The sequence below is a fragment of the Muscardinus avellanarius genome, assembly GCF_963383645.1.
Source record: "Muscardinus avellanarius genome assembly, chromosome: 19".
Taxonomy (NCBI): domain Eukaryota; kingdom Metazoa; phylum Chordata; class Mammalia; order Rodentia; family Gliridae; genus Muscardinus; species Muscardinus avellanarius.
In genome coordinates, this window is record NC_137805.1 from 48,262,052 (window position 1) to 48,276,145 (window position 14,094).

At 50.3% G+C, this 14,094-nt stretch overlaps 1 protein-coding gene across 1 annotated transcript; it reads right to left on the minus strand.

The window, feature by feature from the left end:
• Positions 1-903: 903 nt before the first annotated feature.
• On the minus strand, positions 904-12,510 carry COX4I2 (cytochrome c oxidase subunit 4I2; the record flags this gene model as incomplete). The annotated part of the gene is made up of 4 exons (XM_080716733.1): positions 904-1,040; positions 4,424-4,555; positions 10,693-10,857; positions 12,429-12,510. The coding sequence occupies 4 exons, from the start codon at positions 12,508-12,510 to the stop codon at positions 904-906; spliced, it is 516 nt and encodes a 171-aa protein (XP_080572859.1).
• Positions 12,511-14,094: the final 1,584 nt, after the last annotated feature.

Consider the following 14,094-nt stretch of genomic DNA (forward strand, 5'->3'; position numbering starts at 1 on the left):
TGCCTTGAGGCATGACCAGTGCTGGGGCCTCCGAGGCCGGGATCGGAGCCTGCCGAGGGGTTAGGCTGGTGCTGGGGCCAACGAGACCGGCATTGGAGCCTGCCATGAGGCTAGGCCGGTTTCTGGCCTCCGAGGCCGGGATTGGAATCCTGCCAAGGGGTTAGACCGGTGCAGGGGCCAATGGCCAGCATCGGAGCCTGGCGTGAGGCAAGTTCACTCCTGCGGCCTCCAAGGCCGGGACCAAAGCCAGCTTAGGGGTTAGACCGGTTCAGGGGCCAGCGAGACCAGAACTGGGGCCTCCCATGAGGCAAGGCCACTGCTTGAGCCAGCGAGGTCTGGATCAGTCCACTGAGTAGCCAGGCCACTACTGGGACCATCAAGAGTGGGATTGGTACTTGCAATGCAGCATGCACAGAGAAATATCGCAGAAAATATAAATCAGACACTTCTCTTAATCAGCAATAACTAGGAGGAAAAGGGCAACAGGAAGAGGTTGAGCTATAGAAAGGGCCCTATAGTGAAGCAACTAATGTGACCAATCAGAGGGTATGTAATACTGGAGGACGGAGCCTCTTTAAAATGCAGGAGGTACATAAACAAATGTATCAAAGTAAATCACCAAAGAAGTGTGGGATGGAGGGAGGGGGAGGGAATGGGATGGGGGCTGGAGGAGGGCTAATTGGATGATGTGTGCTTGTATATCCTCTCAAGTCTTGTACTCCAATGTGATTGATATATGACTACAATGCACCAATTTAAAAAATAAATTAATAAAAAAAAAACCCAAAAGACAAAAAAACAAAGTGGAGTCAAAGGTAGAGGAGAGCAGGCCTGCTTTATTGGCTAAGGCTGGGGAGGAGGCCGGAGGCTCCGGGCCGGGTGGTGAGGACCACGCAGCGGGTGTCACTTCTTCCACTCCTTCTTCTCATAGTCCCACCGCGAGGCCAGGCCTTGCACAGGGTTGCCCTTCATGTCCAAGGTGCGCTGCAGCTGCTGGGCCTTCCACTCGTCCGTCAGGGTGATGGGCTTCTCCGGGAAGACTGCAGGGAGGACCAGCGTGAAGACAGTTACCGCCAGCCCAGCCCTCCCCGAGCCACGGCGTCTGCCCACAGGGCTGGGGCGCCCTGCACGGAGGAGCTCCCTCCACGACCCCAGCAGGCCTCCAGCAGGCTCTAGGGGCATCTCTGGGTCCTCGCCCCAGCCCGGCTTCAGGTCCTTCTCCAACCTGGGCCTCATCTCACAGCTCAGGCTGCCAGCAGAGCCCTGGTTGAAGACCACGCGGATCCCACTCCAGCTGTGCCACTAAGCCATCACCTCACCGCTCCAAGCCCCAGACTCCATCTGTCACAGTAGGTCCGACCCACCAGGGCTGTGGAGATGGAGGTTTGCGAAACTCTTGGCACAGTGTTGGGTAGGTGAGAGGCACCGGCTACACATTACCTACTAGAAATATAATCATGGAGTTTGCACCCACTCCCTGGGAAGGGTCCAGGGCCAGACTTTCCCTTTGTTTCCCAAGGGGGTGGGGTGGAAGGTAGGTAGAAATGTACACTTTATTTATTTATTTATTTATTTATTTATTTATTTATTTATTTATTTTTGCGGTACTGGGGGTGGAGCCCAGGGACATTCTACCTCTGAGCTACACCCCCAGCCCTATTTTTTATTCTTTATTTTGAAACAGGGTCTCACTGAGTGGCAAAGGGCCTCACTAAGTAGCTGAGGATGTCAGCGGACCCCGATCCTCCCATCTCAGCTTCCCGAATGATGGGATTACAAGCGTGCACCACCACGCCCGGCCTACAGCTGGTTTTGAACCTGAGATTTTTTTAACCTGTCTCTGTTTATTTGTTTGTTTGTTTGTTTTTGCGGGTCTGGGAATGGAACCCAGGGGCATTCAACCTCTGAGATATACCCCCTGCCTTTTGTGTGTGTGTGTGTGTGTGGTATTGGGGGTGGAACCCAGAGGCTTTCTATGTCAGGGCTATACTCCCAGACCTATTTTATATTTTATTTGGAAACAGAGTCTCACTAAGTTGCTGAGAGCCTCACTAAGTAGCTGAGGCTGGCTTCTAACCTGTGCGATCCTCCTGTCTCAGCCTCCCAAGCTTGGGGATGTATGCCACCACGCCCGTACGCCACCACGCCCGGCCTGTCTCTATTTGAACCTGCTTGTTTTGCAACTGTCTCTGCCTTCTAAGTACTGGGATTATACCACACTATCCCAGTCTTATTTGTAATTTTGAAACAAGGTGTCATTAAATTGCTGAGATTGAGCTGGGCATGGTGGTGCACGCTTGTAATCCCCGCACTTGGGAGGCTGAGACAGGAAGATCGCACGGGTTCGAAGCCAGCCTCAGCTACTTTCAGAAACTTAGTGAGACCCTGTTTCCAAATAAAATATAAAAAAAGGTCTGGGAGTATAGCCCAGAGGTAGAAAGCCTCTGGATTCCACCCCCAGTACCACTAAATAAATAAATAAATAAATAAATAAATAAACAAATAAATTGTTGAGATTGGTCGGGTGTGGTGGTGTATGCTTGTAATCCCAGCATTCGGGGAGGCTGAGACTGGAAGATTGAGGTTTGTGGACAGCCTCAGCTATTTAGCAAGCCCATTTGCAAGTCAGTGAGATCCCATTTCAACAATTTAAAAAAAAAGACTAAAAAATAGGGCTGAGGGTGTAGCTCAGAAGTACAATGCCGCTGTGTTCCATCCCCAGTACTGAAAAAAAATAAATAAATAAAGGAAAATGCTGAGACTGGCCTCAAACCTGTAATCTTCCTATCTCAGCCTCCCCAGGTACTGGGATTACAGACATGTACTACCATGCCTAGCTAATAAACCTCTATTTTAGCTGGGAATGGTGGAGCACATTTGTAATCTCAGCATTTGGGAGTCTTAGAAGGATCTCGGTTCGCAGACAGCCTCAGCTACCTTTTGTGTGTGTGTGTGTGTGTGTGTGTGTGTGTGGTACTGGGGGTGGAACTCAGGGGCTTTTCTACCTCCAGGCTATACTCCCAGACCAAAAGTATTTTATACTTTATTTGGAAACAAGGTCTCACTAAATTGCTGAGACCCTCTATGAGTAGCTGAGGCTGGCTTCGAACCTGTGCGATCCTCCTATCTCAGCCTCCCAAGCGCTGGTATTACAAGTGTGCACTACCATACCCAGCTCAAGCCTCAGCTATTTAATGAGGTTCTTTTCAACTCAGTGAGAACCTGTTTCAAAATAAAGAATAAATAAAAATAATCCCAACATTTGGGAGGCTGAGACAGGGGAATCATGGGCAGCCTCAGCTACTTAGTGAAGCCCATTGCAACTTAGTGAGACCCTGTTTCAAATTAAAAAATAAATAAATAAGCTGGGCATGGTGGCACACACTTGTAATCCCAGCATTTGGGAGGCTGAGACTGGAGGATCACGGTTCTCGGACAGCCTCAGCTACTTAGTGAGGCACTCTGTAACTTAGTAAGACCCTGTTTCAAAATAAAGAATAAGCCGGGCATGGTGGTGCACGCTTATAATCCCCGCACTTGGGAGGTGGAGACAGGAGGATCACGCCGGTTTGAAGCCAGCCATGCTGGCTTAAGAGACCCTGTTTAAAAAAAAAAAAAATATATATATATATATATATATATATATACATACATATATATACATATACATACACATACACACACACACACATATATATATATGGTCTGGGAGTGTAGCCCAGAGGTAGAAGGGCTTCCAGGACCCCCAGTACCACCAAAAAAAAAAAAAAAAAAAAGAATAAAAAATAAAACAGGGCAGGGGGTGTAGGTTGGAGGTCAAATGCCCCTGGGTTTCATCCCCCGACCCACAAAAATAAATAAATAAAATATATATATAGGGCCAGGGGTGTAGCTTGGTCATAAAATGCCCTTGAGTTCCATCCCCAGTACCACCCCCCCAAAAAAAAATAGGGCTGAGGGCTGAGGGTATAGCTCGGAGGTAGAATGCCCCTGGGTTCCATCGCAGTATCGCCATACATACATACATACACACACGCACAAACAAACCTATTTTGTTTAAGCTCTTGTATGTTGGGGAGTCTTTGTTATAGCAACTAAAACCATATACTGGAATACAAATGATAATTAGACCACATCCAGTAACAGCACCATTCATGACTATGTGCCTAGCCCTGGTCTACAGCCCCTATCCTTAAATCCTCAAAAGGACCCTGAGATGTAAGCATTATTATTCCCACTTTACAGATGGGAAAACTGAGTTCCAGACAGGTAGACCCAGGCAGCCATGTTCTACCTCTCATCTTCCACCACTTTGTAAACTTTTCAGAAGCCTTCTGATGAGCCCCTGAATGGTTCCCTTGGCCAGTGGCTGCAGCCATGAGGTCACGGTCCAGGTCTGCAGCCAGGCGAGGCAGTCACTCACCGTAGATGCGCTGCCACCAAATCAGAAGAGCCGTGAAGCCGATGAAGAAGAAGACACAGCCCATCACCGTCTTCCACTCATTGGAGGGCCGGTTCATCTCTGCGAAGGTCTCCTGGTACTGCAGCCGGTACACTGGAGGCGGGAGGGGAGGGGCCTCAGCTGTGTCCACTCCAGAGACCCCAGGCCAACTCTTGACCTCAGGGACCCCTGGCCAATCCTCCCCCAGCAGATACTGATCATCAAGCAAAAGTTATTATTTTTTTTTTAAATTTTAAAAATTGTGTAGCTGGAAGCCAGGCGTGGTGGCTTACGCTTGTCATCCCAGCATTCGGGAGGCTGAGACTGGAGAATCGCAGTTTTTGGACAGCCTCAGCTACTTAGTGAGGCCCTCCGCAACTCAGTGAGACCCGGTTTCAAAAAATAAAGAATAAAAAATAGGGCAGGGGGTGTAGCTTTAAGGTCAAATGCCCCTGGGTTCCATCCCCAGACCCGCACACACACAAAAAAATTGTGTAGCTGGGTGTGGTGGCTCACACTTGTAGTTCCAGTACTTGGGAGGATGAGACAGGGGGATCACAGTGTTTGCAGCTGGCCTAAGCAATTTAGTGAGACCCTGTTTCAAAATAAAAGAAAAAAATAGGGCTTGGGATGGAGCTCAGAGGTAGAATTCCCCTGGGTTCCATCCCGGGTACCCCCCCCACACACACACAAATAAATAAAATAAAATAAAAATTTTGTTTATGTATGCCAGATGTGGTAGCACATGCCTGTAATTCCAGTATTTTGGAGACTGAAACAGGAGGATTGTGAGTTTAAGGACAGCCTAAGAAACATAGGTAACCAGGCGTGGTGGCGCAGGCCTGTAATCACCAAGCTTGGGAGGCGGAGACAGGAGGATCGCACAAGTTTGAAGCCAGCCTCCCTGGCTTAGGAGACCCTATTTCCAAATAAAATATAAAATAAGTCTGGGAGTGTAGCCCAGAGGTAGAAGGATTCCATCTCCAGTACCACCAAAGGGAAAAAAAAAAAAAAAAAACATAGGTAAAGTCTCAGCCAGACACTTTCAAAACAGGGCTGGGGAAGCTTGGAGGTAGACTGCCCCTGTGTTCAATCACCAGTATCAAAAAAATTTATTTCTTTATTTTGCAATATTGGGGATTGAACTCAGAATTACAGGTAAACGCCACTTCACTACACCTGCTTCATCCAGTGCAAATTCTTTTGTGTGTGTGTGGTGCTATGGATTGACCCGGGCATTCTACCTGTGAGCTACATCCCCACCCCCGGCCCTATTTTATTTTTTATTTGGAAATAGAATCTCCCTAAGTTGAGGAGGGCCTCATTAAAATACTAAGACTGGCTGTGAGTAAACCTGCAATCCTCCTGTACTGAGATTACAGGTGGCTTGGTTTATAAAAAAAAAATTTTTTTTCAGTACTGGGAGTGGAACCCAGGGACATGCTACCTCTGAGCTACATCCCAGTTCTATATTTTATTCTTTTTTTTTTTTTTGGTAGTACTGGGGGTGGAACCCAGAGGCTTTCTACCTCCAGGCTATACCCCCCCAGACCTATTTTATACTTTATTTGGAAACAGGGTCTCACTAAGTTGCTGAGAGCCTCACTAAGTAGCTGAGGCTGGCTTCGAACCCGTGCGATCCTCCTGTCTCAGCTCCGAAGCACTGGGGTTACAAGCGTGCGCCACCACGTCCGGCTTCTATTTTATTTTTTATTTTGAAACAGGGTCTCACTGAGTTGCAGAGGGCCTCACTACGTAGCTGAGGCTGGCTGCAAAGTTGCTACCATCTCCTGTCTCAGCCTTCAAATACTGGAATTACAAGCAAGATTACAAGTGTGCACCACCAGGCCGGCTTTGTTGTTGTTGTTTAGTTTTGTTTTGCAGTACTGGGGATGGAACCAGGGGAATTTTACCTCCGAGCTATACCCCAGCCCTATTTTTTATTCTTTATTTTGAAACAGGGTCTCACTAAGTTGCAGAGGGCCTCACTAAGTAGCTGAGGCTGTCATCGAACCTGGATCCTCCTGTCTCAGGCTCCCAAATACTGGGATTACAAGTGTGCACCACCATGCCTGGCTATATTTCTGATATATTAAAAGAAGTGATTTTTAAAAAACGATTAAGGAGCCGGGAGTGGTGGTGCATACTTGTAATACCAGAGCTTGGGAGGCTGAGACAGGAGGATCGCACGGGTTCAAAGCCAGCCTCAGCTACTTAGTGAGGCTCTCAGCTACTTAGTGAGACCCTGTTTCCAAATAAAGTATAAAATAGGTCTGGGAGTATAACCCGGAGGTAGAAAAGCCCCTGGGTTCCACCCCTAGTACCATCAAACAATAACAACAACAACAACAACAACAACAACAACAACAACAACAATGCAGGTTTCAGCCAACCTCAACTACTTAGGCCCTCTGCAATTTAGTGAGACCCTATTTCAAAATAAAGAATAAAAGTAGGGTTGGGGGTGGAGCTTGGAGATAGAGTCCTCCAGGGTTCAATTCCTAGTACCAAAAAAAAAAAAAAAAAAAAAAATCATGAGCTGCAAATATCATCAAAATGGCCATTCTGCCAAAACTGATCTACAGATTCAGTGCAATGCAATTCCTATCAAAATATCAATGTCATTCTTCATGGACCTAGAAAAATCAGCCATGAATATCATATAGAGAAAGAAATGACCCAGAATAGCCAAAGCAATTCTCAGCAATAAGAACCATGGAGGAGGCATCACAATCCCTGACTTCAAATTATACTACAGAGCAATAGTAGTTAAAACAGCATGGTATTGGCACAACAACAGGCATATAGACCAATGGAACGGGATAGAAGATACAGAAACAAACCCACCCACTTTGAGTCAACTGATCTTTGACAAAGGGACCAAATTCATATACCTGAGGAAAGACAGCCTTTTCAACAAATGGTGCTGGGGAAACTGGCTAAAAACTTAAATCCTCACCCCTTACCTTGCACAGGAATCAACTCGAGATGGAACAAAGACCTGGAAGTTAGACCAGAAACTGTGAAGCCATTATAGGAGGGCATAGGCTCAACACTCCAATATATAGGCACAGGCAGTAACTTTCTCAACAAGACCTCCAAAGTGCAGGAAACATCATTAGCCATCAGGGAGATGCAAATCAAAACTACACTGAGATTCCACCTAATGCCAATCAGTGTGGCAAGCATAAAGAAGCCAAATAACAGCCGGGGTGGTGGCACACACTTGTAATCCCAGCATTCAGGAAGCTGAGACCGGAGGATCATGGTTCGTGGACAGCCTCAGCTACTTAGTGAAGTCAAATAACAAATGTTGGCGAGGACGTGGGGAAATAAGAGCTCTTTTACTCTGTTGGTGGGAGTGCAAACTAGTTCAGCCACTATGGAGATCCTTAGAAAACCGGGAATGGATCCACCATATGATCTGGCTTTACCACTCCTTGGGTATCTTTCCAAAGGGGTTGAAATCAGAGAGCTGCATTAACATTTGCATACCCGTGTTCACAGCAGCACAATTTGCAATAGCCAAAATATGGAACCAACCTAGGTCTCCATCAAGAGATGAATGGATTGTAAAATTATGGGAAACACACACAATGGAATTCTATTCAGCTATAAAGAAGAACAAAATCATGTCATTCATAAGAAGATGGAAAGACCTGGAGAACATTATGTTAAGTGAGATCAGCCAAGCACAGAAAGAGAAGGGACATATGTTTTCTCTAATATGCCCAAACTAGGGAGCATTGGGGATACCAGAGGGACTCCAGATAATGGAGGGGAAACCTCAGCAAAGACAGAAATGAGGGCTAGAGGAGGAGGAAGGCTGAGGTTAATTAATGGAAAGCTTCATTCGAATATGTGTCTACATGTAAATATAACACTGTTAACCTGGACACTCAGTATTGGGAAGGAGGAAAAAAGCTCTGTGTGAATGTATGCCATTGTCAATATGATCCACATTGTGACGTGACACTATAGTGCACCAAAAAAAAGATTATCCTCTCCTGTCTTCCTTCCTGCCTCCTTTGTTTGTTTGTGTATTTATTTTTGTGGTGCTATGGATTAAACCAAGGGACATTCTATCTCTCAACTATACTCCCAGCTGATTTTATTTATCTTTTTTTTGTGTGTGTGGTACTGGGGATGGAACCCAGGGGCATTCTACCTCCGAGTTACACCCCAACCCCCAAATCTGGGTTTTCAGCCAGCCTCAGCTACTTAGTGAGGCCCTTTGCAACTCAGTGAGACCCTGTTTTAAAATAAAGAATTAAAAAAAAATAGGGCTGGGGGTGTAGCTCAGAGGTAGAATGCCCTTGGGCTCCATTCCCAGTACCACACATAAATAAATAAATAAATATATTAATTAATTAAAAATAAAAATAAAAACTGTTACCTTGAGCCGGGTGTGGTGACACATGCTTGTAATCCCAGTACTTGGGAGGCTGAGACAGGAAGATCACAGATTTGTGGCCAGTCTCAGCTACTTAGTGAGGCCTCTGCAATTTAGTGAGATCCTGTTTCAAAATAAAGAATAAACAAATAGGGCTGGGGGTGTAGCTGGGAGATAAAATGCCCGCCCCTGGGATCAATTCCTAGTACCACAAAAAAAGTTAAGCCAGGCGTGGTGGCATATGCTTGTAATCCCAGTATTTTGGAGGCTGAGATAGGAGGATCGCAGTTTGCCGACAGCCTTAGCTACTTAGTGAGGCCCTTTGCAATTCTGTGAGACCCTGTTTCAAAATAAAGAATAAAAAACAGGGCATAGCTCAGAGGTAGAATGCCCCTGGGTTCCACCCTCAGTACCGCAAAAAAAAAAAAAAAAAAACTACCCTGAGCCAGGCATGGTGGCACACCATGTAATCCCAGTACTTGGGAGGTTGAGACAGGTAGATCGCAGGTTCAAGGATGGCCTCAGCAACATAACAAGACTCTCAGAAACTTAGAAGACTCTTTTCCAACTAAAAAATAAAATAGGCCTAGGGGAGTAGTTGGAGGTAGAACGCCGCTGGGTTCAACCAGTACCCCCATGTACACGTTGGCCTAGAGCCCTGACACTTTCCCATAACTCACCCAGAGTCTGCCAGTCTTCAGCAGCGCAAGAATGGAGCCCCTGGTGCCAGCTCAGATCCTGCCTCTGCCACTGTCCATCTGTGCTGCCCTGGTGAGTGACTTCACCGGCCCTGGCCTCGGTTTTCTCATCTGTGAGCTGGTGGGAGGGCGGGCTACCTTCACGTGGGGCAGGGCGCAGGCGTGCGTTCCTGTTAGGGACGCCTGCTCTGTTAAGGTGGCGGGGAGGAGTGAGGACAGGGGGCGTGCTTGCTTCCTTCCGTCCTCTCTTTTTGTGTGGAGACTGAGCTCAGGAGCATTCTACCTCTAACTCTAGGCCCCTTTGTTTTCTGTTTGGAAACGGGGTCTTGCTAGGTTACTGAAAGCCTCACTATGTTGCGGAGGCTATCCTTGGACATGTAATCCTCCTGTCTCGGCTCCAGGTTCTGGGATTACAGGGCTAGGGTTAGGGAATGTTGATTTCTGAAGTTGGCTGGGTGAGGGGGGATCAATCTGAGAGGAAAGAAAAAAAGAGCTGGAGGAGAGGCCTGAATGTGGGTTTGCTGGGCAAGGCGGCAGCGCGCCGGCCCCCGCCATGAGCCTCTTCCCACTAAGAACCCCCTGAAATTCTGGAGGCCAGACTGGGTCCCCCCATTTGTGGAATGAGGCTAGGAGGCCACCAATAGCCAAGGTTCGTCATGGGGGCCATCTGGGGGCAGGATCTGGGACCACACATTCTTCCTGCCCCCAGGGTCAGATCCTGATCCCTGCCCACCTAGCCTCCGTCCCACCCTGCTCCATGATGCCAGGACCTTCCAGTCCCCCATCTGTCTACTCCAGCATCCTCCCAGCCACCCCTCAGGGCCTCTGGGAGGCCCACCAGGACTGCAACTCTCTCGACTTGGGTCCCTACAGCCCGGTGAACACACCTTGCCTTAGCCACAGATGGCTTCGAGGCGCTGGGGTGTGTGCTGGTCACGCCCAGCAGCCCGGGAGCAGAGTGCAGGCAGGAGCCATTCAGGGACTCCCCTCATGGCCCAGCGCCAGCGAGCACCGGCCGTGCACAAGGACGGAGTGAATGATGAATGCACTTCACCAGGTGCCCGGTGCTTTCCAGCTATCTCTACGGGCCTCATCCCACTGGCCCTTCTTTAAAAAAGTCCCCTTTGTGCTCTCCCCAGCCAGTCCACCCGGAGACTTACGTGCCACCTTCTCGGCGTGGCTCAGCTGCGTCCAGCAGCCCTTCTCCTTTTCCTTCAGGGCACGCTGCTCAGCGCTGAGCTGGGTGCAGAAGGGTTCGTCCGGCATGGGATAGGAGCGCTGGGCGTAGTGGTTGGTGTAGGGGGTCATCTTCCCCTGGCTGCGAGCTGCTGGTGCAAGGGAGGAGCTGTGTCCAGGCTGCCCCTGGGACACCTGTCTCCAACCACCATGCCAATAAGGGCTGCACTGGCTGAGCACTCACTGTGTGCTGGGAACCACGAAAACATTCTCAGCTGAGCGGACTCTGGCGCCACAGGGCGCTGAGCCAGGTGACAGGGTTATCTCCGGTTTACAGATGAAAACACTGAGTGACTTGCTGAAATTCACAGAGCAGAAAGGAGCAGGGCCTGGGCCACGAGGGACGCGATGGGATGGGGGTGAAGGCTCAGAGGCAGGAACCCAAGGGGCTAGATGTGAAACTGCTCTGTTAACTGTAGAGCACCCTGCATAGGCCTTCAACAGCGGTCAACAAGGCTTCGGAGTAGCTGGGTTTGAATCCCATTTTGATGCACCCTGGCTCCAACAAGCCTGTTTCCTTGCCGGCCTCAGCCTCCTCTGGAAGGCAGAGATGGAGTTCAGACAACGCCCTCGGAGGCTCTGCCTGGCGCTCAGTAAATCATGCTGATTCACAAGGGTGAGTTTTAAGACTGCCTCCTTGCCTGGAAACTTCCCCGGATGGATAAGCCCCCAGGAGCTTCTTGCGGGTGCCCAGTGGACCCAGAATAGCGCTGGCCACTGGGGCAGGTCTCCATAAGGTTCTTCTGTTGTTATTGACACCAGCGATGCCCATAAGGAAGACACCGAAGCATTGGAACTGTCTTAGGCAAGCATCCCGCTCCTGTCTAGCCCTCTGGGCTCCGTCTGTGCATCTGAGAAAAGGAGCTAGCACCATCTCCACCTCACCTGGTTGTTATAAAGTTGTTATATTTTATTTATTTATATTTATTTATTTATTTATTGGTGGTACTGGGGTTCCTGGAAATCCTTCTACCTCCGGGCTACACTCCCAGACCTATTTTCATACTTTTTTGTTTGTTTGTTTTTTGTTTTTGTGGGTCTGGGGATGGAACCCAGGGGCATTCGACCTCCGAGCTACAGCCCCTGCCCTATTTTTTATTCTTTATTTTGAAACCGGGTCTCACTGAGTTGCAGAGGGCCTCACTAAGTAGCTGAGGCTGTCCCCGAACCGCAATCCCCTGGCCTCAGCCTGCCGAATGCTGGGATTACAAGTGTGCGCCACCACGCCCGGCTAAAGTTGTTATAAAGTCTAATCATGTGAAATGTTTATCACAGCCTGGGTGCCTAGTAAGGGCACCATAAATGCTATCTCCCTTATTCTCCAGAGGATGAGGACGGTTCTTCTGATCCCTGGCTGAAGTCTCTCCCGCTTGGGCCTCTTCTCACTAGGACTGACACCAAGGTCTGGAAAGGGGGATTCAGGGCCTATGGCACCTCGGCCACAGGACAAAAAGGCCCTGGGGAGCCTGTAGTTTGGGACGGGCGTCTCTCCCACTGCTCAGCCTGGGGTTCTGTTTTCTAGAGAAACTTGGCTCAGGACCAAAGCACAGAGGAAGGGATTTGGTCTAAGGCAGGCCCAGGAACGCATGGGAGGGGGCATCCTGCAGGAAGGACCCCACCCCTAACTGAGCGGTCAGCCTGGGCAGGGCCTAGGTCTTACCGGTCCCTCCAGGGGCCTGTGTCCCCTGAGCTCTGAGTCCTGGTCTCCTCAGCACGGCGCTCCAGGCAGCTCTGCACAACATCTGCGTTGGGAGAGGATATGTTTTGCGTTGGGAGAGGATATGTTTGGCCCTGCTCCCCCCCAGGCCCAGACTGAGAGGCCCCATTTCCATGGTGGTTGGTGAAGGGCCCAAGGTTTCCAGGTCACCCTTATGCTCCTGATTCTTCGAATTCTGTCTAGTATCCCCGTGGAGGTAGACAGAGGGTCCTGAGCTTTGGAGGACCCCAGCTCACCACTAGAGAAGTGGGGGAAGGTTTAACTCACCACGTAGGATCTCAAAGTCTGGGGATGGGGCCTGAGTTCCGGTGCCAGTCCCAATTCACCCTGACCGGGTTGGGGGCCCCTGAATTATCTGCCCCCCAGAGCACTGGGTAGACAGAAGTCAGGTGGGGATCGCTCCCTCTTCCCACAGGGCCATCTGTAGAGGTCTCTGCGCAGATGGCTTCCCCCTAATTGGCTGCCTACGTGCAGGCGGAGCTGGCCTGGCTGCATCTGTTGGGGGAAGGGCCGGGCTGAGTCCCCCTCCCAGGAAGTCTCAGGGTTTGGAATCCCACTGGGGGTGGGGAGTGGCCGTAGTGGACAGGGTCCAAACTGGGTCAGAAGAAGGGAGAGGAAAGGCCTCCCCCACTTTGGAAAGGAAAGGGCTATCCCACATCTGAGCAGAGGAAAGGGAACCCCCACTTCTGGAAAGTGACCCCAGCATCTGGAGAGGAGGCGCCCCACTTTGGGAGAGAAAAGGAGCGCCCTATATTAGGGAATGGTAGGGGCGCCCCCACAGCTGGGAAGTTAGGCTGGCGTCAGAGTCGGGCACCTCACATATCCGGAGACGGAGGGGGTAAACTGCAGAAGGCAGCGCACCCCAGGTGCAAACAGAGGGTGGCCCGCCAGGGCAGGTGCCCACCTGGCACCCACCCACCCGCCCGCGGGCTGGGGCGCGGGGTCCTCCCACCCACTCACCTCGAGGGTCGGCGGCGGCGAGGAGCGAGACCCGGTCTGCGCAGTGAGTAAAAGCGGAGGCCCCTCCCCGCCGCCCCCGCGTGGGAACGTCCTGCCCCGCGGAGTCCCCGGGGGCGTCGGCCAAGCCTCGAGCCCCGCCCGGAGCCCAGGAGCAGCCCGCAGCCCCTGCCCCGACCCTGGCTGCGGGCGCTGCGCCTGGAACCTCCGGACGGCCTTGCCAGCCGTCCAGCGCCGCCCAATGCCTCCTACTCCAGGAAGCCCCCCAGGCATCTGGGAGGTGGCCCGGGGTGCCTGCCGCGTCTGCACCCACTGACAGGTGGTGAGAAAGCCTGCCTCTGGGTTCAATTCCACGCCTCGCTGTGTGATTAGCAAAAGAGGAATGAATCTTGGAGCTCCCTTTCCAAAGAGAGCATGATCATGATAGTTTCTTCCTTCTCCTTTTAGTCTTGCATGACTGTGGTAAAGACAGAGTCCCTCCGCAGAAAAGGTATACTTATTCAAGAATTATTTATTCAGCAGGGTGTGGTGGCGCACGCTTGTGATCCCAGCACTCGGGAGGCTGAGACAGGAGGACAGCCTAAGCTACTTAGTGAAGACCTCCGCAACTCAGTGAGACCCTGCTTCAAAATAAAGAATACAAAATAGGGCT